The following is a 26,617-nucleotide window of genomic DNA, read 5'->3' on the forward strand; positions in this document are numbered from 1 at the left end:
CAGATGTACTCAGGGGTACAATTTGTACCAAAACATTATAGCACCTATTTATATTTTAATTTTACTACTAGTTTTTGAAATTCCGAATTATTCTTCAGCCAGTAAGTCATCTGTTCCCACCCATAGCCTGCCCCATTCTCCAAAGAGACCCTCTGATGAGTTTTTGAGTATTGTTTATGGTATTTTTCTGTGTGAGTGCACATGCATACAAATGGAAAGTAAAACATCATATTAGTTGAAACACACAGACAGCAAATGTATTTCACCCTAAAGTGTCCATGGTAGGAGAGCCTTTGCAGAGATTTTATATTTCTGTGCCTCTCATCTCTAGATCACTGGCCACCCTCTCAACTCAGGTAACACTGAATACCAATACATTTATTTCCGCCGTTAGTTTCTCAGGGTGGTAAATCTCAATTGTTTACATGCAAGAATGATTCCATGTATTTCAGACAGGCTCTTCATTAACTTTTTATTCTGAAATTCTTACAGATGTATAGGCAGTTGCAAAAACAGTACGGAGAGGTTTCAGTGCACCTGCCACCCAATTTCCCCTGGTGGTTAGCGCTTCTGTAACTCTAATACAACATCGTCCAGTATCCAGGTCTTCCAGCCAGAGATTCACCGGAATGCACCTGTAGTTGAACAAGTTGGATTTATTATTTATTATATGGCAGGAAGGAAGAACACACACCACTGGGAACCATGGGGCATCTCAGAATGTGGTAGGAGGAACCCCCTATAGGAGTTGGGCTTTGATCGGGTGATTTTGGGGGGAAATCTAAGAAAGTGGGGTTCACTCTAGATTGGCTGCTGTCAGAAATCAAGGGCAATCCTATGATGGGGTATGTTAAATCTTATCTCTAGGGAGAGGAGGCAAACATGAAGATAAAGCTGGGATTGGAAGATAAGCAGCAGCCACTCATTTTAGCCAAGGTGGCAGGGGAGTTTGGTGTTTCGTGGATGGCACGGAGTCCTGGCTTTTGTCAGTTGCTTAGACAAAATTATGGAGCAGCCTTGTTTCGTTTCACCTTATCATGGTAACCTTGTCTGAGGCTGGTATCCCAGGTTGTTAATGTCCAAAAGGAGAGTAACGTGGTCCAGCTGTGACCGCCGGGCCAGCTTCCCGATGCCAGGGGCTGCTTTCGTCTCTCTTTTCTCGCCTTTTCTGCTCATCGGTACAATGAGTATGTATAATTCTGTGCCATTTTATCACACATGTAGATTCATGTTACTACTGCCTAATCAAGATACGAGGCTCTTCTGCCATCACACAGATCTCCCTGGTGCTGCCCTTTATAGTTACACCACCTGCCTGCCTCCCACCATACGGAACCCCTGCCAAACCGCTAATCTGTTTTCTATCTTTGTAACTTTACTACTTTGAGAATGCCATATAATTGGAATCATACACTATGTGACCTTTTGATATCGACTTTTCCCCCTCAGTGTAATGCCCTTGAGAGCCACTCAGGTCATTGTGTATGTCAGTAGTACATTCCTTTTTCATTGCTGAGGATGTATATTAGTTTCCTACTGCAGCCATAACATTAAAACTTCCCAGTTTATGAAGTACATCAGACAGAAAAAGACAAATACCATATTATTTCATTTACATGTGGAATCTAAAAAACAAAACAAATGGACAAACACAATAGCAATAGACTCATAAACACAGAGTACAGACTGGTGGTTGCCATAGGGGAGAGGTGTAGAAGGATGGGCGAAACAGGTGATCAGCGAAAGAGGTACAAACTCCCCATTGTAAAATACATTAGTCACAGGGATGAAAATACAGCATAGGGAATATAGTTGACAATGTTATCTTTATAGGGTGTCAGATATAACTACACATATTGTGGTGTGCATTTAGTAACATATATAATTGTCAAATCACTGTTGTACATCTGAAACCAATATAATACTGTATATCAACTATATTTCCAGAAAACTCAGTTGGGCAAAAAGTGAATAAATAAAATGTAGCTGTTTAAATAGCACAGATGTGTTATCTTACAGTTTTGTAGGTCAGAAGTCTATCAGGGGTCTGAAAGGACTAAAATCAAGCTATTAGCAAGTTGCATTATTTCTGAAGGCTTTGGGGAAAACCCCATTTCATTGCCCATTCCCTGTGGGTAGAATTCAGTTCCATGTGGTTGTGGGACTGAGTCCCTATTTTCTTGATAGCTGTCAGCTGGGGGATGTTCCCAGTTTCTTTCTAGATAGAGGTCACCCACATTTCTTGGCTTGGGAGCCCTCCTCCCATCTCTCATGCTTAGAATCTCTCCTGCCTCTTCATTCATTGTCAGATCTCTCTGACCCATCTCTGCTTTCCTCTTCCACATTTAAGATCATTTCCACCTGGACAATCCAGGGTAAACTCCTATCTCAAAGTCCTGAACCTTTGCCACATCTGCCAAGTCCTTTTGCCATGCAAAGGAAAATAATTTAGGTTCTGGCAATTAGGGTGCAGACTTTTTGTCCAGGGCTGTCATTCTGTCTCACACTTTATGGATGGACTCCAGTTGGTTTAACCATTCACTTATTGAATGTTTTGGTTAGTTCCCATTTTTGGCCCATACAAATAAAGCTGAACATTCTTGTTAAAAAAAGAAAAGTGTATTAAATTGCACTTTCCTTTGGCAACTGACTTTTTTTGCCTCAGCCTCCTATTTCTCAGTTTTAATCATGTTAGTGTTATAGAATTGGGGCTTGCACACTTCCCTTGCTTTCCATGTGAACAGTGCCCTTGGAGTTGTACCCTCTTCCTTGCGGGTAATATTCCACCAAATGACTGCCCCAGGGTACAGTCATCCATTGCCCTGTTGGTGGACATTTAGGTTGCTTCCAACATTTTGCTACTATGCACAGTGCTGCAGTAGATATCTTTGTGCAGATCTCCATGTGTAAGAATGAAGCATTTTTTTAGACTGCGCATGTAGGAGAGGAGTTTCTGGTCCTAGAGTCTGTGTGTGTCAGTTTCAATAAGTCTAATCGTCTAATTGTTCTCCAAACCCTTTTTGCTCCGCCAGCAGTGATGAAAAAGTTCCCTACATCCCTATCAATGTTTGGGGCCACCGTTCTTTTTAATTTTTGCCTATCTGAAAGGTGTGAGATGATATCTGGTGGTTTTAATTGGCGTTTTCCTAGTCACTGTTGAGGTCCGGCACACACATACACCCCTGCCTAGCACCCCACTTTCTAGGCTTGTGCCGACTTCCTTTCTCCTAACATTGGTATTAGAGGTTGCTGCTTCTACTGTTCTTAAACATTAATGTCTGGGCAGTGCAAGCCGACAACTGGAATTTGGTGTCTTGACTGAAATTACAGGATGTTCCTTAGGCCTCCATGTTTCCATGGGAACAAGTAACAGTCATCCTTCATGATTAGGTGGTATCCATGGCAACCAAACCAGCAGCATTTGAATGAAACCAATTTTATTTTATTTATTTTTTACAAATACATGAAGATTAAGATGCATCTCTCTGGCTGTGGCTTCTAAGAATAGTTAGATGGCCTGGCCTTCCTGGTAAAATGGAAACTCTTTTGACCTCCTAGTGGAAAGGGGATCCAGGATCAGCTGGTCCTATGGCCTAGTTTTGCAGCTTGGGAGCCTGGGAGGTCATGTGGAGGTCACACAGAATCTGAGCTAAGGGAAAACTCCTAGACCAGTGCTCCAGGGTCTAAGCGTGTCCTTCTTGCTACATGAGGTTAGCAGATGCACTTAACCTCTCTGGGATTCTGCTTGCGCCAGCTGCTTACTTAGAACTCTTGGGGCCTGAGACCCAAGACTCCCAGTGTCTGCTTCCACAAATTAGAAAAAAACTGCTGCTAAATCAAAGGCCAAGGCAGCTGTATTTTTGTCAAGGACTTGGGCTAAATCCCTAGAGGCAGAGTTAGCATGCAGGGGGTCAACTGTCGGTCTTCTTTGCCTGTGGGAAATAATGAGGGGCCGTGTTTGTTTGGTTTTGGTGGTGGGGGACAGAGCCAGTCACTGCTCTCACTGCCTGACTCCTGGATTGCCAGTAAATCCAGAGCTCAGAGATGAAACGTGGCCTGGAGTCCCACAGCAGAGTCAGGGTGGAGTCCCGTATCCTGTGCCACCCAAGCCCTGTGCTCCAGACACCCTCAGCCTTCCCTGAAGCCCTAAGTGTGGGGTAGGGGGGCAGTGTAAGGCGGTTTCAGCATCTACTCCAACTTCTTATCAGGGGGACTTCAGGCAGTCCCCTTTGCCTCTCATAACCTTGATTGACTCATCTGGAAGGTGGAGCACCGCAGCTGTCCAGGCTCTCATGTGGGAGTTGTATTTGAATGGGGCCAGAGCTTGCATTCTCAAGGGAGGTGATATTGCCCCCAAGCAGGCAAAAAATTGGTTCTTGGAAGGGGGTGGTGGAGAAAAAAGTCTCACTTCTTTTCTGTATAAAGCCTAATATACATACAGTACATAAAAGATATTTACTGTACATGTGGTATTAAAATTTTATGGGGGGGAAACTAGGAAAAAAGTGTCTAAAAAGCCTCCTTAGGGGGAATGATAATGAATAAAAGGTAGAGAAATGCTGGTCCAGAACCCAGCAAGCCACGAGGCTGTTGTTACTAATGTGCTTAGAGCTTGTGGCAGACGTGGGGAAGCTGTGCTGGGTGTTGGGTCGGGAGAGGGCCGGCCTCTGCCCCTGATGTCTGGTGTGACCACGGGCAAGTCGAGGCTGCTCCCCTCATCCTTACACACCGGCAGTCCCGTCCGCTCCACAATCCGGGAGTGGTTCCCAGGCAGCTGAGATCCCGCCTGGTGGATCAGTCAGGGTCCAGCAGGAAGCAGATGGCACTTCCACTAGGATGATCCGGGGCGTGGGCGGGTGTGGGGCACCACGAAGAGGAGTCCATGACCCCAGAGCTAGTGACAGCCAGGGCTGATCCACCAGGCCCTAAGGAGGGGAGGAGAGCATGGTTTCTGGGAGGGGAGAGCCCAGAGCCAGGCTCATTTTGATGGTAGCGGGGCCATCAGTGGAGGGAGGCAGCCAGCCCAGGCCGCTCTCCCCGCTCCCTTGGTGTTCCTGCCTGGGCTCCCTGTAGGCCACACCCGATGGGAGCTGGAGGGCCCAGAATCCTAGCTGGTGTGGTCGACACAGGTCAGCCCTCTGGAGCAGACAGTAGGGCGGAGGGTGGAGAATGGAACCGGGGCCCAGCGGAAGCTGCCAGGCAAGGTACCGAGGTTCCCCTGCAGTTTCCCCTGGGCTGCAGGGCCCTGCCCAGCCGGTGTACCGGAGGCTCAAGAGGTCCAGGAGAGGACCTGGCTGCTCTGTGCAGGAGGGAGAGGTGACTCCTGTGCCGTCAGCCCTGCAGCTGCCTTGCTGTGTCTCCACCTTTGACATAGATGGGGTGTGGCGAGGGCTTCTGAATTGAAGTTTAGGTTATTTTGGGAGCATTGAGAGGTGCTATGGACCTATTGGGTTAGGGGCTCATGGACAAGTTCCTTTCCTCTGGTCTCAGCTTCTTCATCTGCAAAATGGGTGGTTGGACCAAGCACACCCTGAGAGCCTCCCGGCTCAGACCCGGGAGGCAAGAGGTGGTCTTCTGAACAGGTTGTGGGGAACATTGGTCTGGTCTCAGAGGGGCACTCTGGCCACCTCACCAGGTGACGCCATGTGTCTCTTGTCTAGAGCCGTGATGGCCCACCTGTCCAGGAAGGGGAGGTGAAGCTGTGGCCAGGTGTGTGTGTGTGAGCTGGGGGAGGGAGGACAGTTCTGAGAGGTTCTGGAGGCTGAGCTCAGTGCCCCACACGTGGGTAGGGCCCAGTGGTTATGATGACCCCCCAGGGGAACTGATGGGGGTTGGGGGAGAGGTGAAGGCACACAGGGGAGCATGGGAAAAGATTTCCTAGGGGAACCTCCAGAAAGAGTGGGTGTCCCCTGGAGTGTGAGGATGGGTCTAGGTAGGAAGCCTCAAGGGAGGCAGCGAGGCCCTAAGCGACAGCAGCCACTGGGCTGAGGAGCAGCTGTCGGGAGGTTGCCTTTCTGTGAGAGGTGGCCCAGTGCTGGCTAATTCACATTTGGACCTGGTATCAACAGCTGCCCTAGGCCTGCCCTGTCATCAGCTGGGTCTGAATTTGTTCCCAAGGGCAGCTAGTGGCTCTGTCTGCTTGGCCACGGGCCAGGGCTCAGCACTGGAGCCTGTTCCAGTGGGGTGAGGCATTGAACTGTGTCCTTGCACACTGCTGAGGACCCCCGTCCAATCAGGCTGCATGGAGGGAAGGAGGGGGGCAAGTGTAGACTTGCTCCCAATAGCCCATTCTGCCTTCTGGGCAAATCTATTCCTTGTTACCTGTCCTTCGTTATGTGCACATGTGCACACGTCCACACATGACTATGACCCTGGGGTGGGTCTGAGTGGATACATGTTGGAGTGTCTCTGCACTGTGTGCAAAGTGAGAACATTGATAGGGGACACTTAGGCCTGGCTATAGGGGCTAACTGCCCATTAGCCCCTGTACCCTGGCCATCATTATAGGACTGGAAAAGGGTCAAGAGCTGGCAGCAGAGATGGTGTCCAAGGGTCTCCCCCAGGGCCTGTGGGATGGGTCAGGTAGGAAGGAGCAGGCAGAGACTCTTCTGTGGGAGGACACGGCTGGAGAAGATGAGGCCAGTGCCTGGCAAGGTGTAGGGAAACCAGTGAGGAAAGTGGCCGGGCTGGACCCACTGGGAGCCTTTCAACACGCATGCTCAGGCCATGGCTAAAATGTTGGAATTGGCTGTCACCATTTGAAAATCAAAATATTGCATATTTTAGAAAACCCAGATTTCTAGTTCCTCGTGAACTGTGGGAAGCCCTGGCTGCCCTGGGCGCCCCATTGCTACACCAAAATAACCAGCTGGAGCTCAGCAACTGGCTGCTCCCATTGATCCCATAACTGCCAGGCCCTTGCACTTTCCTCAAGTTTAAAGCCTCTGGAAAAGAAGGTTTGAGTTGGAAGCCAGAGATCACCAATTCTCATGTTGGAAGGGATGACTTGGATACCTCCAGCGACAGGGAGCTCTGTACATCACAAGATGAATGGCTTGAAGTGTGGGTTTTGGGAGACATTAAAAAAAATTGTGGTAAATATATATATAGTACATGAAATTTGCCATTTTAATAATTTTTTAGTGTACAATTCAGGGGCATTACATACCTTTACAATGTTGTGCAGCCATCACCACTGTCTACTTCTATTATCTTTTCCATCATTCCAAACAGAAACTCTACACCATTAAGCAGTAACTCCCCATTTCTACCCCTCCCCAGCTCCTGCTAACCTCTAATCTACTTTCTTTCTCTATGAATGTGCCTGTTCTAGGTATTTCATAGAAGTGGACTCATACAATAATTTACCTTTTATGTCTGGCTGATGTCACTCAGCTGGTTCTCAGGTTTACCCACCTTGTAGCAAGTATCAGTTCCTTCTTGTGGTGGACTAACAGGCCGTCGTGTGGACATGTCACACTGGGTTTACCTGTTGGTCTGTTGATGGACCCTTGTGTTGCTTCTGCTTTTTGGCTTTTGTGAAAAATGCTGCTGTGAACATTTGCATCCAAGCATTTGTGTCCCTGTTTTCAGTTCTTTGGGGTATGCCCCGCAAGTGGAATTGCTGGGTCACGTGGTAATTCTGTCTTTAACTTTTTGGGGAACTGCCAACCTGGCTTCCACAGTGCCTGTACTTTTTTAAGGGACCAATGGTCTGCTGTCCTGGCCAGGATGGGAATGACGGGTGACCTGACTGGGTGGCCTCGATTGTCTGGATTCATCTTGTCTCTCTCTCTCTGTTGACAGAGTCGCCCCAAGAAAGGCCGGGCTCCCGACGCAGCCTGCCCGGCAGCCTCACCGAGAAGAGCCCCAGCATGGAGCCCTCAGCCACTACACCATTCCGGGTCACGGTAACTATCTCTGCGTCACCATCACCACCTGGCCTGGGGTGCTGCTCTGTGACCCCGCGGTTCCCCTTCCTGGAGCCTCACGGACCGGGAGAGCATCCAGCCTCCCTTGTTCTAGGTATCCGATCACCCAGCTGCTCACTCTCTGTGGCTCAGCCTTGCCCCTGGGGCCACATGGGGGTCCCATCCTATGGGGGGGCGGCAGGCAGAGAATAGACGGCCCTGCAGCCGCTGTTTCCAGAGCAGCTCAGGCCTGGAAGAGAGGCAAGCGTGGCTTCAGATAAATGCACCTTCACATGTGTCTCCACACCATGCTTCCTGGGCTCTAAGATGTACAATTTCTGTTTGCCTGTTTTAATATTTCTCATGTTACAGTCTGTGGTGTGTCATAACTTAATTGCTGTGTTTCTTTTTTCTTGGTGGCACATGAAATAACACCGTATCTTATAACTGATAATATCTTAGAATGGACAAAACAGTATGTATATCTTAGCTATTGATTTTAGTGGTCCCATCAGCACATGCATTTTCTTTTTTTAATAAGATATCATTAACATACAATCTTATGCTCAGGTTTCACATGAGCAACATTGTGGTTACTACATTCCCCCCATTATACAGTCCTCATACCCCATTATAGACACTGTCCATCAGCATAGTAAGATGCTATAAAGTCACTACTTGTCTTCTCTGCAGCACATGCATTTTTATCACAAACCTAAATGACTTTATGGAAACAGAATCCAGTGACCCTTAACGTCTGACTCTCTGTGTCCCTCTGTGTCCCTGCCATCCTTGCTGCATGCACACAGACAAGGACATGCACAGACACTTTATTCCCTGTTCAGCATGTTACCGTGTGCTTCTCTGTCCACAGCTCCACCAGCCATTAGAGACATGGGCAAGTAGACAGGAAGGAAAAATAGATGCATTCTCTTCCTTGGGAGCTTGCAGTCTTTAGGGAAGATGGCTGTTTGATCGTTAGTTCGTCCATTCATTCACTCAACATTTTTTATGGCATGCCCGCTGTGTGCCACCCATTCTTGGGACTGGGGCTGAGTTGGGGGAGCTGGCAAAGCCCCTGACCTTATGAGCTCATGTTCTTGTATCGGAGCTTTGTGCTGTGACGGAGAAAAGCAGGCTGCTGTGATAGGGAAAACCAGGAGGTCTTCCTTGAGGTGTTGTGGTCAGGAGGTGATATTTGAGTTGAGATCCAAGCAATGAGGAGCCAACCCTATGGGAAGTAGGGGAAAGAGATTTTGGGATGGAAGGAACAGATTGGGCACAGGCCTGGCTGTCCCTGTTTGATGTGATATGGGGGTTCCAGGTGAGCTAAGAGGGCTAATGGCTCCCAGTGGGATGGGAAAGGTGTCCCCAGGAGCTGACTTTTGAGATGGGTGTTGAAGGGTCAGTAGAATTGGATAGGGAGGGACAGTGAGGGAGGGAGGTCCAGGTAGAGGGAATAAGTTGTAAGGCAGGGTAAAACTGACTAAAAATTGATGTGTTTGTGGAATGGTGAAATGCTTGATGGAACCCAAGTTCTGGGGTCTGGAGGACAGGGCAGGAGGTGTGGCTGGGAATCTGGGCCAAGTCTGGGTCAGCTGGGGCCTTGAGGGCCAGGCTGAAGGGATGAGGCTTTGCCCAGGGCTACTGATTCTCCAATCTGTCTGCGCTATAAAGATACTTTCCAACTAGATTCTTGAGCACCCTCAAGACTGTGGTGCCATGGGCCAGGGGCGGGGCCTGAACATCTGTATTTTTAACAGCCTCCCCCAAGAGGTGGCTCTGAGCTCCAGGCTCTAGATCAGCCTCAGGGCAGTGAGGAGGAAAAGGGAACTTGTTCTAAGAGGATTCAGGCTCCCATCCCTGGATGTGGCTGGGCACCATGGGAGATGGTCTCCAGTCTACAGGAGAGACAGGAGGCTGGTACCTGAGTGACTCTGACTTGAATCAACTGGAGCAGAGGCCGAGGCCTGTCCTCCCTGGACCCCCAGGGCCACAGCAGGTGGGGCTGGGCCTTCAGGGGGCTTACGGGAACAATGGCTAATAACAGTATAACCGTGGGCACTGCGCTCACAGACTTACATATGTGATCTCTTTCAATCCTGCAGACAACCCTGAAGCTGGTATTTGATCACCCCTTTTACAGATGAGGAAACTGAAGCTCAGAGAGGTAGAGTCACACTCTCAAATCTCCAACAGCTAATAGATGGTGGAGCCGAGGTTGGGACCCAGGTCATTTTGACCCCAGAGCTCAAGCACACACTTCTCTGGCTGTGAGGAGAACCCCACGCACTCACCGCCTCCCAGAGCTCCAACCGCGTCACTTTGTACCCGTTTCCCTTTCTTCTGTGGCTCTAATAGGTGTATCATCGCACCTTGAAGTTGCTGTAATTTGCAGCTCTTAAATTGCCAGCTAGCTTGGCATTTTTCCTGTAGTAGCATCTTCACCGTTTCCTGCTATGGAACCACCTGTGGATAGGAGCCAGAGCCAGCCTTCTGAGTCACCAGGCACCCAGACTCAGTCCCCCCTGCCTGACTCGGGTTTGCAGGATGGAAAATGGGTTAGAGGTTGTCGTTTTATCCCCCTCTCATAGCGACCCTAAGGGGAGGTGCCATTAGTATCACAGATGAGGGAACTGAGGCTCAGAGAGATGAAGTCATTTGCCCGGTGTCGCACAGCCCCTGAGCTGGGACTATCTGATGTTTGCATTGTGTCCCTCCCTGGGCACTTTGGTCCTTTACTGTGTGCAGCAGTGAAGGAAAGGGATGTGCGTCGAGTTTCTATCCTGGACTGGTGCTCAGACCTGGGGACTCTAGAGAGCTTGAGGAGGGGATCTGGGTTCAAATCCCATTTCTTCTGTGACCTGTGTGACCTTGTTAGTCACTCCACCTCTCTGAAGCTTGTGAGCTCATCGGTAAAGTGTGGAATGACTGCCCTTCCTTGAAGGACTGTGGTGGACCTTCGTGTGTGCACGCCAGCCTAGGTCTGACCTATAGTAAATGCTTAGAGGAAATCTACCATTATCACCTCAGCTTTTGGCTCCAAAACAGTAAAGATTTGGGGAGGGTCAGGGTGGAGGGCAAAGGACAGGGTATATTTGTGGGGAGGTCAGAGGTAGGTCTGGCCTGAGCCTTGGGGACAGATTTGCACACGACCTCGTGCAGACCAGAAGCAGCTCTACACACCCCCACCGTGACCCCCAGCGTGAGCTCACACTAGCTCACATGCATTCCTGCAAGCCACATCCTCACACGCTCTGCTGACTGCAGCTCTGGGTAGCCCCAGAGGGAACGTGGGGAACATGGTTTTGCCTGGGGGAGGCAGGGGAGACAGCACAGGATACACTTGAGTAACTGTCGTCTTCACTGCCATTTCACACCCAGGTGACAGGATGCCACCACCTCCCATAGGGGTGCCCTTTTGCGACGATGAAGTTTAATGGAGAATCAATGTGTCTATAGGATTCAGGTTCTGTGAGACTCATTCTGTCCACCTTCATGAAAACTGAGGTCCAGGAGGGGCTGAATTTGTCTAGGGTCAGTACCCAACTGGGAGCAGTTTTAAGTCTGGGCTGGTCGCACCCCCCCCACACAGCCCTCACCCTTTGGCGAGTCAGCCTGGGTATGCAGCTGCCCCCACAGGGCACCAGGGGCTCCGTGCTGGTTCCACTGCAGCCTCTTGGACACCATGTGACCCTGGAAGGGCCTCGGTTTACCCATCTGTAAAATCAGGCGAGTGGGCTTTGTGAGGTAGCGTGTGATTTGGACATACAGTCGGTGCTTAAATGTTTTGGTGCAATAACTAAAGAGAAGGAGCTGTAAAGTCAGCAGACCTGGGGCTGAGCCTTACACTGGCTTGGTGATCTGGGCGAGGTGTAGAACGTTATGACCGCCTGGTAGAACTTCCTTCCGCCTGCATGTGGAGTTGGGGATGGGGTGTGGTCCCCAAAGGCCACACGGTGCTAGCAGGCCTCCTGTGCTCCGAGAGCCTTGGGGGGTCCTGGATGAGGGTGTGGCGGGGAAGAGAGATGGGAGCATGTGATCAGTGCTGAGGCTCCAGAGAGATGGTGAGGCCAAAATCCAAACCAAAGTCTGTCTCCTCTGTACCAGGAGAAGGGAAGAGGGACAGGACAGGGAGAAAGGAGGGGGCAGGAGGGCAGGCAGCAAGTTGGGGGCCCTGGAACTGCGCAAACTATCAGGCAGGGGCCAGGGGCTCTGCGTGCTCCCATCCCCCTCCCCAAAGCCCCAGGATCTTTAGCAAGCAGCAGTCTGCTGCCCCCTCTCACCTGCCACCCCATGTTAGAGGGATTCAGCTTGATTTGGAGGTGAAGGAAATGGTGACTGTTCCTGGTCTCCCCACAAGTCCCCTCAGCCCGCCGCCTCCCCCAGACACAGCTCGCCTGGTGCGGGGCTGGGCCCTGGCTCCCCTTCCTTGGTCCCCACCCTTTCCCATCGACCTTGAGGAAAGCTGGCAGGCCAGGGTGTGGGAGGTGGCGGAGGCTCTGGGAAACTTGACAGCCGGTTGATTCCTCCTTGGGAAGTTGAAAGTGGAGAGTCGTGTTTGATGGTTTAGCTGAAATTAGGTCTCAGGGCTATTTTTTGCGAGATGGAGAAGGAGAAGTGTCAGGAAGGGGAAGACCCAGGGGGCTGGCAGACGCTGCAGATAAAATCAGTACTGGGTTGATTGCAGATTCTTCTGGGCATGGGTCTTGGTTCCTTTCAACCACCTACTTTTACTGGATGTTAAATTGTGCACACTCTAGGTGGTCCTGAAGCTGTGATGGAGGTGTGCCTGGGGTGCTGTGGGAACCCAGATCAAGGGGCAGTCACCTCTAGCTGGTAAGGGTAGGGAAGAATCCCTAAAGGAGGGATCTTTGGGGCTGGGCTTTGCGGGATGTGTAGGAGTTTGTCAGGAACAAAGGGAGAAAAGTAATCCAGTTACAGTGGACTCTAACTGAATAGGAACAAGCCAGTGGTTCTGTGTGATTAAGGTGTTGGATGAGTTAGAGGCATAAAGGAGAGGAGGCTGGAGAGAAAAGTGAGTGGGTGAAGACTTTGGACTGTCCCTTATAGGACACAGGAGCCACAGGGGATGATGAGGTAAGAGTGGAGCCAGCAGATCTTTGGGATGTGGGTTTGGGTTTCCCCAGTTACTTGCCTATCTTCCCACTCCTGCAGCTTCCCTGCATCCTCCCCACGTATCAGCTGTCTTTCTTTCTTTCTCTTTCACACACGGAACAGGCAAATGAAAATAAATGTGCAGGCCTGTGGATAAGCGCCTCAGTACCACTGTAGAGAGGCTGTTGGAAATTATCTGATCCAACCCTTCCCTGTGCCGAAGAGGGGATGAGGCTCAGAGAGGGGAGGGTCCTTTCTCAAGGTTACACAGCATGTCTGGGGCAGGACCTGGAATTGAGCCCAGGTCTCTCCATTCCTCCTGTCCAGTGCTCCTCACACATTGCTCCCTCCTGTCCTCTCTTCCCTGTAGCTGGCCCTTCTCCTCACCTCTGTCCTGTTTCCTGGGATGAGGGGGGTTAAGAGAGTGGGCACTGATGGCTTTGACTGCCCATGGGAGCCCCTGATCTTCCTCCTGCTCATCAGCGCACCACCACCTCCTGGTCTGCCTCTCTGCCCTCACGAGTGCCCCTTCTCAGCTAACAGGACTCCATTTGGGCCTTGGGGTGGTAGAGAGAAAAGCAGGCTGGGTTCACAGATCAGATGAGCCAGCACATAGGGGTAAACTGAGGCCCAGGGAGGATGGAATACCTGCTGGGTCTCCCTTCACCACTCCAGGCTGCATCTGGCCCATCTCAAATGCACATTTCCATGGGTCACGTCTAAGTCTGTGGTCCACCAACCAGGGAGGGAGGTCAGCCATGCAGCTGTGGTTGACTGTGGGAGGGCGGTAGTGCTGGGCCCTGTATAGGTGTCCCACAGATGGCCAACCCCGGTTCCTCCTCACAGGACCAGGAATTTGCCCCTGAGCCCAATGTCCCTGCTCAGGTGAGCCCTGTGAGCTGGAGTCCCCCAACCCAGGGCCTGGCAGGTGTTCCTTAGAGGGCTGGTGGTGACGCAGGCCCAGGAGGCCCCTGCCTTTCCTGGAGCCTAATTGTTGTGAAACTGCTCAGACCCAAAAGGAAAATTACTCTCCCTTTGGTCTGTGTCCACCTTTCCTGGGGAGAGGCCCCCTTTCCCACAGTGGGAATGCAGGAGAGGGGAGCATTGTCCAGACAGCCCAGGCAGGAGCTGGCCAGGGTGGCCAGGAGGGGCCACGATGATCTCCAGCACAGGAGTGGGGGGCTGGGGGCTGTTTGGGCCCTTCTGAATTGGAGGCCGGGCCAGCATCTGAGGACTGGAATTGAGGGCAGACTGTGGTATTTGGTAGGGTTGCGAGGCTGCCTGCCCGTTAGTGAATGGGTGGTGTCAGTAGCTCTATTTTACAGATTAGGAAGCGAGTTTGGGTGGGGAGGAGGGAGAGGGAAGGGAACCAGGACGGTCTCTGCACCCTCCCCCTCCTCTTTCTGCCTCTCTGGGATCCTCCAGAAATACCTCTAGGCCATCCCTGTAAGCTGTTTCCCCAGGCCTGCACTTAGCATGTGGGGCAGCAAGGAATCAGATAAACCGGTCCCTGATAAGGCATCAGCAGTGACTCCCCAGTCCCTGTGGTGTAGACAGGTTCCTTGCACAAAAGGAGCCTTGGAAAGCGGAAGTTTGAGTGCTGGTAGAATGTCAGGCTCTGTGATTGGCAGGAGGGATGCTGTTTGGGGGCCTTTCTCCCTCTCTTCACACCCCCTCTGGGTACTGGGGATACAGTGCTGGCTCTTGCTAGCATTCACCTGGGACAGGGCAGGATTTGAATCATGGCCCCATAGCTTCTCAGGCAAATCACCCAATTCTGAGCCTCTCTTTCTCCACCTGTAAATGGCCACAGGCACTCCTTGCTCACAGGGTGGCTGTGAGGGCTCAGTGCCTGGCACGAGGGAGGCACTCTGCCAGTGTTCATGCCCTGCCCCCCTTTCTGGTGGATGGGGCTTACCTCTACCTGACACCTTTCCAAGAGCCCCAGGAAACCAGACAGACCCCTTCCTCTGTACCCCTCATCTGCTGCCGCGAGATGATATCACCCCTGGTAGAGCTTCTAGGGCTCAGCCCTGGTGCTGGGAGGTGGAGAGGGGGAGAAGGGGTGCCCAATACCAAATGCCATGTGGTGAGTGCAGGTGGAGGCCGCTGGAGATGTCTGTGCAGGGCGGTTTTTCACCAGTTGGGGGCAGCAGAGGGCAGCAAGTGGCCGCCTGGGAGGCTGGCTACTCCCAGAGACAGTCAGAGTCCCAGGGGTTTGTGTGTCTCTGAGCCACAGGCGTTGGCTGAACTAAACAAGCTTCAGAGCCCACCCCACAGCCCCCTCCGCTGGGGAGAGGGAACCGGTCAAATCAGGGAGGCCCTGTGGGCAGCTGGGCTTGGCCCTGACGGCTGAACTGACTGGGCCTGGGATGGCCAGAGAGCTGGGGGACCTCTGAAAGGGGACCTTTATCATGGCCACTGGAGGGGCAAGGCTGAGGCAGCCTCCCAGCAGGAGGAGGAGCACAGTTGGGGGCTGGCCAGCGTGAGGGCTTCCAGGCAGGGTGGCTGCACCATGGCCACCAGGCCGAGCCAGCAGACACCCTGTCATGGTGGCCCTGTGATGGTTTGCAGGTATCTGGTTCCATCCTCACCACTTCTTTAGGAAAGAGCAAGCAAGCCAGGCGTCCTGGGTAGGGGGGTCAGAGCCTGGGTTGGAAGTCCCGCTGACCTGGGTTCCAGTCCCAGCTCCACCAGCTCCTTGCTGTTCGTACAGTGTAGACATTCGCACAGAGCCTGGCCCACAGCAGGCCGCCAGTCTCTGCCAGCCAGTGTTGTTATTCTCTCCATTTTGTAGATGAGAATGCTGAGGCCCAGAGAGGCGAGGTGCACTGTGCCAGGTCACACAGCCAACTGGGGACAGAGCTGGCATTTGAACCTGGGTCTCCCTAGATCCCTGCCTCATCTTGTCCTGCCCCTGTCTCCAGCTAGCCTGGCCCCACGAGTCAGGAGGTATGTGTGCAATGTAGACTCCCCTGGGATAAGAGGGACCTGTTCCCCGCTTCACGCCCCACCCTGGGGCCCCTGCAGGCCCTCCTCTCCCCCGGGGACCCAGGACACTGGGCACAGGGGGCACGGCTCCGGTGCCTTTGCTTGCTCACCCCCTCCTGGTGTGGAAATGAAGCTCTTGCTTGTGTCATATCAAGTGGCATTTGGGTTGGACTGGAGACATAATTAGAGCTGAGACTTTGGGTGGGAACTGTTTCCAAAGCTGGGCGGCCCTCTTTGGAGGTGGTAACGATGACATGTGTTTCTGACCCACGGCCCCACTTTGGAAGAGTAACTTTTCCTGTGATATTGCTCAAAGAATGCCTGAAACAAACCGTGATTGTTGCCGTGCTCCACGACCTTAGATGGCTCCCAGGGGAGGGACCCCCCCAGCCCCCAGCGGCATCCGGGGCCCCCAGGCCTGTCCCAGCCTCCAGCCTTGGACAGGCTGTTCCTTCTGGCTGTTCCCTTGTCTTGAGAGCTCCTTCCTCCGCGATCCCGCTCGACTCCAGCTGGTGTCTCCTCCGCTGGGCTCCAGAGCACAAATGCTGTGACTTAACCATCCGCCCGACGGTGGTGACTTTCTCAAGGGCAGGGGCTGTTTCTGATTTGTCTGAGCCCTGGGCACTGGGACGGGCTTGTGGAATGAAGGTGTGTGAGAGAGCCAGAGGGAGAGAATGAATTCATGAGAGAGTCAGGGCAGGGAGAGGAGGGCAAGCAGCCACCTCCTCACTTCTGAGAACCCCAGCTGCGAGGTGCCGAGTGGCCACCCACCTTGAGCAGAGAGGTCAGACAGGTCACCCTGACCACCACAGAGTCCCGGCAAGGACACCAGCCCCTGCCTCGAAACTGACCTTGCCTCTGCCCTGTGGGTTCCCATGATCCCTTGGGGAAGGACTCCTGGCCTGCAGATGGTAAATCACCCAGGAGGAGAAATGGCCTATAAAATCCTCTCCCAAAACGGTGCGTTTTGTATCCTGTAGTGAAAAGGTCTTTTAAAAACACTGCTCACTCAGGTGGATTTATGGGGCTGCTGCCCACCTCTCACCTCTCCCTCCCACTAGTGTGGGGGTCCTGGTGCTCCCTGGTGGCTCTTGGTCCAGGGAGAAACAGGACAGCACCTTTTCCCTGCCTTGATGCTCCGCGGCCACCCCAGGCCAGCTGGGTGCCTGGGGTGGTGCCACCTGACCCACCAGAACCTCCCAGTGGCCCAGCACAGAGCACAGCACAGCCCAGTCCCACCAATAGCACCCTTCCTTTGCTCAAGCTGTTGTCTCCAGAAGATTCCCCCCATGTCTTGTCACTTGCAAATGGGTCACCAAGGAAAGTAAAGGCAGCATGCTCCACTGGAAGGGATTTAGATATCAGTAGACCAATTCTCTCATTGCACAGATGGGGAAACTGAGTCACAGAGAGGCTCGGGTGCTTGTTCAGAGCCTCATAGTGCAATAATGGAATTATGGAAGAGCTTGGGCTGTGGCACAGACTATCTGTTGAACACAGCTCTGCCACTTCCTGGCTCTGTGTCCCTGTGAAAGTTGCTTGACTTCTCTGAGCCTTCATTCTCTCATCTGCACATTGGGATTATGAGCATAAGTAAGGTTAGTTATATAAAGGCCTAACACAGTGTCTGAAGCTTAGACAGGGCTTAATAAATACATCTGGCTCACTCTAATTAGCTCGTTGGAATAGTCCTCCTTATAAAGAAAAGCAGACCTGGGTTTTGAGTCCAGATTTCTTGACTCAGAGCATGATTTTCTTGCCATTCTGCCAGGTGGCCTCTGTTGGGAGCATTCACTATGCAGAGTGCACAGAGCACAGGACAGGAGGGGGATGATTTGATGGATAATAAGCCTGAAGTCAGTGAGTCACCCCAGGATGACTGGCCTGGTCCTGGGACTTGGACGACAGGGACTGAGGGAGGTAGAGGGAGAAAGTAGAGATCCTGCTGCAGGGGTGAGGCGCCCTGATGGAGTCAGCTTCCCTGTAGCCACGTGGTCCTTGGTGCCAGACTCCCCACCCCGAGGTCAGGGCTGGCCAAGGACTTAAAGAGCTGATGAAGTGTTTGTGGCTGTCCAGACCTTGGGATGGGCTTATTATGCTGAAGCAAGTGTTGGCTGGCCGAGGATTTATGGGGCAGTGAGTCACTCCCTGGCTGCTCTGGGTTATCACTTCCCTTCCTGCAACCTCAGGAGTGCATGTCTGATTACTGTTCACTGATGCTGCTCAATCCTGGGCACTGGCAAGTACTGGGAGGGCCCCTCCGATGTCCCATTTCCCCTCCACCCTCACCTCCTCACTCTCTTCCCAACTGGGTGCCCTCTTCATCCTTCCTCTAGACCCTCAGGGCTCCTAGGGGCCTTCTTGACCTGGGTGCCCTCTGCGCTGGGGAGGGAGTTATGCTCCATGTGACAAGCCTCCGTTCAGGTGGTGGTATATAACTTGGAAGTCAGAGGGACCTGTGACCACTCCAGGGGCCTCTGAGGAAGCCAGACTCACCACTGTCCCACCTCTGCACTGTTGCCTGTGATTCTGTGTGGCTGCCCTGCTCCAGATAATCCTGGCCAGCCCTCCCATTGTCTCACCTTCAATGTTTGTACTATGTGCTCTAAAGCTGCCTCCTCTAGCAAGCCCACCCAGATTGACCCCAAGTGGGTCAATTAAAAAGCCTCCCAGAATATATTCTCTTTCTTTCTCCTTTTTCTTTTGTATCATATATATTTGTTAATTTATCAAGAAGTATTTAGGGAATACTTGCCAGGTGTTCTGTGCTGGGGACCCCTATGGCCTCCATGATCCTCTGAGGGAGGGAAGCATGAAATACATGTATAATCACAACTGTGATAAGTCTGCAAGGAGACTTGGCCTAATCCAAGAGTATCAGGGAGGCCTCTGAGGAGAGGAGTGTAAGGAAAGACCAAAGGGTGTGCAGGATCCACTGGCAAAGGGGGCCTCTATTCCAGGCAGTGGGAATAGCCTGTGCTAAGGCCCTGTGGCAGGAGGGGGTGGCAATTCTGAAAGTTGTACTGAAGCCACAGGGGCTGGAGCCCAGGGACAAATCATGAGGGATCTTAGGGCCCTCACCAAGGAGCTCGGCCTTCGTCCCAGGAACCCTGGGGAGACGTGGAAGGAGGTGGGGCTCGTCAGTGCAGGACTGATCTGCTTTCCCAGGATCCCTCTGGATGCCCTCCGAGAATGAACGGGGGAAGGGGATAGGGCTGGAGGCAGCAAAAGCGAAAAAGTGAGGATGCTCCTGTAGGTGTCTAGGAAAGGCAAGGACCTCCTTTCCACTGGACTGCGGGCCTGTTGGGGGCAGAAATCGCGTCCCTTCTGGGGCCCACCACATGGGGAGACTTAGAGAAAACACCTGAGTGAGCTGTTGACCAGGCGCTTTCCTTGTCAAAGATTTGGTTCCCAGAGCTTGCTCCTGTAAACTCCTGCCCTCTGTTTCTGTCTGGCTAAGGGCTGGGCCTGCCCTTGGTACTCAAAGTCCAAGCAATAAAAATCATGACAATGATAGTGACAATGATAGTAACTAATGTTTTCTGTGTGCTGGGAAATGGGCTGAGTTCTTTCCATGCATGATCTATCTCATTGACTTGTTTCAACAGCCAGTGAGGTGCCTACAGTTGTCCTCATGCTACAGAAGAGGAAACGGACTCAGACGGTTAGGTCACTGGCCTAAGGCCCATGGCCTGTAGGTGGTGGAACACTGCTACTGTGCCCCTTGGGGGAGGGGGAATGAAAGGTATTTGCATTTTATCTGGGGATCCCTAGAGACTGAGGCAACCCTGGGACCCAAGGAGGTGTGTCAAATAGTGGAGTTTCGGTGATGATGGTGGAAGGAGAAACATTTGCGGCAGGGGTTTCCAGCCCCTGAGAGGGGCAGGGCCCTGCAAAACAACAAGCTAGGCTGCAGGACTCTGAGAAACCACACGTTCAGGGAGCTGTGAAGGCAAGATTTCAGGGTGTGAGAGAAGCAAACAGGATGTACATACACCCATTAGGCTGTCAGTGAGGCCCTGCACGCAGAGCTGTGCGCATGGTGGCAGCAGCATGAAGGTATTTTCCCCCCTTGCACCCAAAATCTGGGCTTTCTTTGAGCTTAGTGGGGCCATTTTCCTTCCTGCTATGGTTGTGAACATGAGCACATGTGGGTCAGCCTCATTCCATGAGTGCCTGATGACAGCTGAATATGTGTGTATATCTGTGAGCTTATACTGTGTATATCTTACATTTATTTTCATGTTTCATGATTGTGTATATGTGTATTTGTATGTGTGCTGGTCAGTTTGTGTGTGTGTATTTGTGTGTGGTAGTGGTGGGAAGATCTGTAGGTTTACACACACATTTCTCTGTGGTCATGCCACGTGCCTTTGTGACCCTTGAATCTCAGGTCCCAGCACCCCCTGGTTTGCATGGCCCATGAATTATTCTCTTTGTGTAACCCAAGTAGTCTGGCTACCTACTCTGGGTAAGGTGGAGTACGGAGGTCGGACATTCAAAGGGTCACCGGCAGGGGATTAGGAAGGGTTCTATAGGCACAGGATGGTCTGAACACCAGCGTAATCCCGGCTGCCTCGCCTTTCACTTGTCAAAGCGTCTGACATTCCACCTTTAGTGAGTCATTCCCCAACTGGGACCCTCTTTGAAGGTGCATACCTCCCAGGGGAGGAGGCCAAGGAGGGCCAGCAGCTTGTAGAGGGCAGATCTCCAGGAACAGAAAAGGAAGGCAGGAGGAACAGTGTATCTGAAGGACTCAGGCAGAGCCGAGAATTCGTTAGTACTGCTTGTGCCAGGCATGGAGGGCCCGGCCGCGGAAGGCAGCTGCTCTGGCTTTATAGAGCCTTCAGATGCCAGCACTGGAAAGGGCCTTGATCACTCAAGCCAGCCCCTTTTAATACAGATGGGAAGACTGAGGCCTGAAAGAGGAAATGCAGGAAGCCTGGGAGGTTCTGGAGGTACAGGATGCTGGCATTGCAAAGAGCACAGAGTGAGGAAAGAGGGGATATAGTGTCTGTTATGGTTCTGGCCCTTCCTTGTTCCAGTGACTCCGGACAAGTCCCCCTGCCCTCTGGGCCTTGCATGTCTTGTCAGTATCATGGGAGTGTTGGCCTGGCTTCCCGTCATGGGCCCTCCCAGGATCCACCCCAGGACCCTGGAAACAGGACCCCTTCCTGGAGCCAGGGTGGGGGGAGGTATCTCTGCCAGCTTGCCGAGGTGTCAGGTCTGCCTGCCAGCCTGTGTGCCCAGCAGATCTCCTTCCTAGGGAGAGGTGGCACTAGCTGGATGGGATCTTCCCCTCGCTTTCCTGCTTGTTTAGGTGTGATTTCAGCTTTTGCATAAAGCTGCAGAAAGATACAGAGAGTCACATCTGTTAAAACACGCTCCTTCCTTGAAGGCTCTCTGTTTGGATTCAGGCCTTAGTACCAGCTGTTGGGGGAGGAGCTGGGCCTGGGCTGAGGAAGGGAACCCATGGGGTTCTGTGTCCATCCTGAGCACTGTCTCAGTGGGAGTCAGAGGTAGGTCAGGGCTGCCCACCTGTCTGCAGTGACCCAGGGGCAGTTTGTTAAAAGGGGAGAAGGTGATGAAGGCTGAATGGACAATGCAGGACCAGACGATGGAGTCCTGGGAGGGAACTTGCCTGCACCTTCTATGTACCAAGTATGGTGCCTGGTGCTTTATGCTCAGGTGAGAAGGTGGCTCAGCGGCCAGTGGTGACATGCTGCTTCTGCGTGCCCAAGAGGTGGTGCTGGAATGCAACTCCTGGTCCTTAATGTGCTACCTCCTGAGTGGGGAGAGAGGCGCCGGTGAGCCTGGGGCTGAGCAAGGCTTCCCTCCCTGGGCCTCCAGGTGGTGCCTATGAGCCTCTGTGACAGCCCTGCGCTCGGGAGATAGCGTACTTCCCTTTCCTCTGGTTTGGCCTATGATTCCCCCACCCCAGGACCAGCACAGCGCCCGGAGCTGAGTGTGGGAGGGATGAGCCAAGCTATCAACTCCCATTCTGGCCTTTGGTGTGTGTGTGATTGTAGGGGGTCCTCACCCTCTCCACACCAGGGTCTAGAACTCTCCTGTTACACCCCCAGCTCTACAACCTAACAGCTCTGCCACTTTCAGCAAGTGGCATGACTTCTCTGAGTCTCCCATTCGCCCACCCAAAAACCTGAAGCATTCTGATGCGTTCTGACGCCCGTATCCTCCCAAGGACTCCCTGTAAGAGGCACTGGACCCTCCTGGGCATCCCCTCCTAGGGTTTGGGAGGTGTTCAGTGAGTGCCAGGGGCAGAGTGACTTGGCAGAGCAGGAGCTCAGTAACTGGCAATTTATTGTCATCATCATCATTGCTTGGAATTGACTGAAATGGGTAAATGAAGAAATCATGTGCTTGGGATTCTGAAAGGCCCTTGAGAAAGTCTCTCAGAAAATCCTAGAGGAGAAGCAGGGTTGTGGGCCAGATGCCAGGATGGTGGCATGGTGGCTGGAATGGGAGTCGGGGGCTACCAAGAACTCTGGTGCTTCCAGCCAGAGACCTGCCCGCCCACCCACCCCCAGCCTCTGTTCCAGACTTGGGACTGCCCTGCACTTTTGTCAATGACATGGATAGAAGCCCATGGGGCCCTGCGGATCAGCTGGGAGGGAAGGCTTCTGAGTGGGCAGCAGGCTGTCACAGAGAGGGGCAGAGGCCACCTGGGAATGGCCTGGGAGTAATGGCACCAGGCATCAGCCTGTGCAAAAGCCCCTGGGGCCTCTGTTGAACTAAGCACAATGGCACAGCCATCTGGGAAGCAGGGGAACATGGCTGGGTTAGCAGAGGCAGAGTGCCCCATCCGGGGAGGGACTAGGCTCGGCCCCACAGACAGGCAGGCTGCTTGCTGAGCCTTAGACATCAGTGCCTGCTCTAGTGAAAGAAAGCTGAGGCCCCCACCTGTACAGTCCTGCCCCACCCCACTGTGTGCACACACTTTGTACATGGGGAGTCTCTGTGAGGTTGCTTTAGAAAAAAGTGCTAGTTTAAAAAAGCATTCAAAACTGCCAAACTGTGTGACATTCTGTGGTTCAAGGATCATGTTGAAAGCACGTTCATTCATTCACTAGGCATGAAACCAGCCCTGTCCCCCACTGCCTGGAGGCCTTTGGCTCCTGGGAGAGCCCAGACAGGTACCTGTGGTGGTCACATACCTGCTCTGGGCAAAAATCTGTGGTTGTACTAAAGTCAACAGCACTAATAATAATAGTAAAGCTGGTAACCACTGTGTTTAGTTGCTTAATATTGACTGTTTTTCTAATATCTTAACTCATTTAATCCTTCCCACAACTCTATAAAGTAGGTATCTTCATTAGCCCATCATGAGCTCTGAAGTTCAGAGAGGTCCAGTAATCTGCCATAGCCTGTCTGAATTAAGATTTGAACACAAGTGGTGTGAGAGGACTTGAGTGGCCCAAGGGGCAGCCTCTTGGAAAAGGTGGGATAGAGTCAGGCTCTGGGGGTGTGGAAAGGGGGGTCCAGAGCTCTGTCCTACTTAATCCTCACTGCACCCCTCCACCCATTTCATGGAGAGTTGAGGGACCTTGACTGCTATCCCCTGGCCAGTGATCTGTGGAGCTGGATTTGAGTACCAGTTTGCTTGCTTCCAGGTTCCAGTTCTCAGCCCATGGGCTGTCAGTGGGCTGCACAGTAGTCCTAGAAAATGGGCATTGAGAACCCTGTTTTACTGGAGGAACAGACAGGATTTGCCCACTACCTCTCACTGCAGGATAACTTGGATCTAGAACATGGTTTTCTGACTTGAAGACCAGTCAGTCCCTCTTCCTGAGGTTGGGGCTGCAGGTGCCTCCAGAAATCATGTTTCAGGACCTGCCCATGAACGGACAAGAGAAAAGGCTCATCTCTCTTGGTCCAGGGCTGGATGAGGAGCTGCCCTTGGCCCTCGGTCCCATGGAGGAAGTCAGTCAGTAAGCTGTAAGGCTGGTCAGAGCAGGGAACTGGAGTTCAGGGTCTTAGATTAACCTTGCTCTGTGATCTTGGGAAAGTCCCTTTCCCTCTCTGGGCCTCATTCACCCTTCCAATGCAGTTTTGGGATCTGAGTCCTCTTCCAGGTTTCTGGGATGATGAACATTTGTTAAGCCTGTCATATGTAGAGCCTTGAGCTGGGTCCCCTGGGGGCACAAGGTCCTCTAGGGGGGACATGAGAGGTGGGGTGGGGGGGTTAACAGGGGCCTTCCCCATTCCTTGAAGAATCACTCTCCCAGCAAATTTGAGTTCCCTCTGCTCTTGTTAATCTGCACACTGCTTACCTCACAGTGTTTGTGACTGCTGTCATCGTGTCTGGTACACAGTGGGCTTCCGATAAATAGTGGTTGAGCGAATGTTACAGAGTGAGTGTCCAAGGTCATGGCTGGCTTGGGTGGGGGAAAGTGTGTTCAGAGTTGGCCTCAAGGAGGAGGCTCCTTGTCAGAGGAGCACCAAGTGTAGCCTCAGCAGAAGGGGTGGGAAAGAAGAAGTGACACGTATCCCTCCCAACCTCCTAGAAGGAAGAAACCTTTCTAAAAAAACCTCAGAAATAGGATAAAGCTGTCAATATTGCTACATAATGAGCTATATAAATTATGAAACATGCTTTGTGGTTCTTTATACCACAAGGGTACAAAAAGTGTAAAATTTTCATCAGTGTAGCAAATAAAAACCAAGGAAAAGCATAAGCCCATTGGGAGAACTTGCTTGGCAACACCTGTGAGAGAAAAACCCATCCAAGTCAGCCAGGTGCACCGTCCCTCCCCCATACCTGGCGAAAGGCCCAGGTTGAGAGAGTCTGGAGCTTGCAGAGGTGCAGCCTCCTGCCTTCATGCTGTGAAGTGGGAGTGCCGAGCCTGCTGTCCCCCTGGCCTGCCACCACTTGGGGTCCCTCTGCATTAGGCATTGCCCTGTCTCTCCAGCAGCCCGTAACGCCACAGAGGTATGTGCTGAACGGCAAGGGATTAGAGTACCTTGATGGTACCGCTGAGCTGCAGAGCTGCGAGGCCTCTGGACTCCACTGCCTGGGGTAGGCCTTCTGGGTGCGGTGGCATTTCAGCTGGGCCTTGGAGAATGCACAGAATTCTGACTGGCAGCCACAGGGATAGGCCCCCCTGGATGTGAGAGAATGAGCGGGAGGAAAGAGTAGGGGGAGTGTGATAGGAAAAGGGAAAGTTGTAAGAGAGTGGACAGAAAAGGGGAAGCTTGAGAGGGGGTCTTGTGGAACAAGCTCTGTCATTAGGCAGGTCTAGAGGCTGTGTGTCCTTGGGTGAGTTGTTTTGCCTCTCTGAGAGAGGTTTCCTCCTTTGCAGAAAGGGGTGTTGTTTCTCACTTTCTGTTCATGTAGGTGATGTGAGATGCTGTGTGTAGCCCATATTTGACCTGATGACCTAGGGTGCTGGAGCCATGGAGATGGGCAGATCTGGCACAGGGCATGGCCTACAGCAAATGTCCACCCCTCTTCCTGGACCAAACAGGTCTGCCAAGCCTTCCCTTTATTGTGTGATGGATGAAATGTGGTGTTCAGATGGTGTACAACATTAGCTTCAGGATGAGTTAATATATCATTCACTTGGAATTCAGGCTGTGGTGGGTGAGTCCCCAGAACTCCTCTCAGACAATTCCTCCCTCAGGGAACCTTCCCCGCCTCCCCCCTACCCCCACCCCCACCGTTTTCCTCTCCTTCCAACCATCTGTGGGTTCTAAGTCTAGGACACCCAAGGCTGCAGGCCCTTGTGTCCCCAAATGTACTCCCTCTCCTATAAAGGGAACATTAGCTCAACCCGAACAGATAGAGCACTGTCTCCTCCCTGTCTCTTCCAACCCAAGAGCCCTTGTGGCTGGGACTAAGCTCTGTCCTCAGAGCCCAGGGCAGCCTAGTAGATGGACAAGTGGCCTGAATGGGGTCCCAGGCTGGAGTTTGCCATACTCCTCCCAGGAGCAGGCCCCTACCCACCACGGGACATGAATGCGGCCAGGCAGCAGTCCCTCTAGCACAGTCTTCCCTCAGACGTGGCTCCAAATCTTGAATAATGCAATGGAGATACTCAGCAAAGCCTTTATCCCCAGGTCCCTCCCCCTGGCCCCCAGGTGGCCGCCACTCCCAGGGTACAACGGTTCCAGGCAAGGGGCTCCACCCCCGAGGGCCAGTGACGGTTGCCTGCTGGAGGAAAGACACGCAGGTTAGGGGTTCAAGTAGCCAGCGTATTGCCAGGCACTGGCCCGGCCGGTCCCCAGAGGACCACCCGCCTGCTCCCAGAGCCTTAGTTTCCTTCATCTGCACAACCGGGGACTGAGGCGCTTTGTCAATCCGGAACGGAGTCGGGGGCGTGAGTTCCTCAAGAAGGCTGGAGGTGTGACCTCGTTGGGGGAATAGGCGAGGGGGGCTGCCAGGGCCTGGGAGAGGGGGGGGTCCCCCCGCCTCCACGGCTCCGCCCCTTTGCCCCGCCCCCGATTCCCCCCTGACCCCGCCCCCGCGCCCGGGAGCTCGGGCAGCCTCGGCCAAGGCCGGAGCGGCTCGGCTCGGCGTCGCCATGGCAACAGCGGCTTAGGGGGCGGGGGCGACGTGGCGGGGTGGGCTGGGCCGCGCT

General features: G+C 52.7%; 1 protein-coding gene across 11 annotated transcripts in view; it reads left to right on the forward strand.

Annotated features, from left to right (window-relative positions):
• The window catches only part of DAB2IP (DAB2 interacting protein), a 188,460-nt gene that overhangs the window by 77,569 nt on the left and 84,274 nt on the right, over window positions 1-26,617 (forward strand). For 10 of the 11 annotated variants that reach the window (XM_036915450.2, XM_036915448.2, XM_036915452.2 and 7 more), the window contains one exon: window positions 7,807-7,910. In XM_036915450.2, the coding sequence (XP_036771345.1) occupies window positions 7,807-7,910 (104 nt within the window). Of the gene's footprint in view, window positions 1-7,806; window positions 8,026-26,617 lie in introns of those variants that run through there. The other variant, XM_036915458.2, reaches the window with a different exon arrangement.

This window comes from Manis pentadactyla, chromosome 3 (assembly GCF_030020395.1).
Source record: "Manis pentadactyla isolate mManPen7 chromosome 3, mManPen7.hap1, whole genome shotgun sequence".
Lineage (NCBI taxonomy): Eukaryota > Metazoa > Chordata > Mammalia > Pholidota > Manidae > Manis > Manis pentadactyla.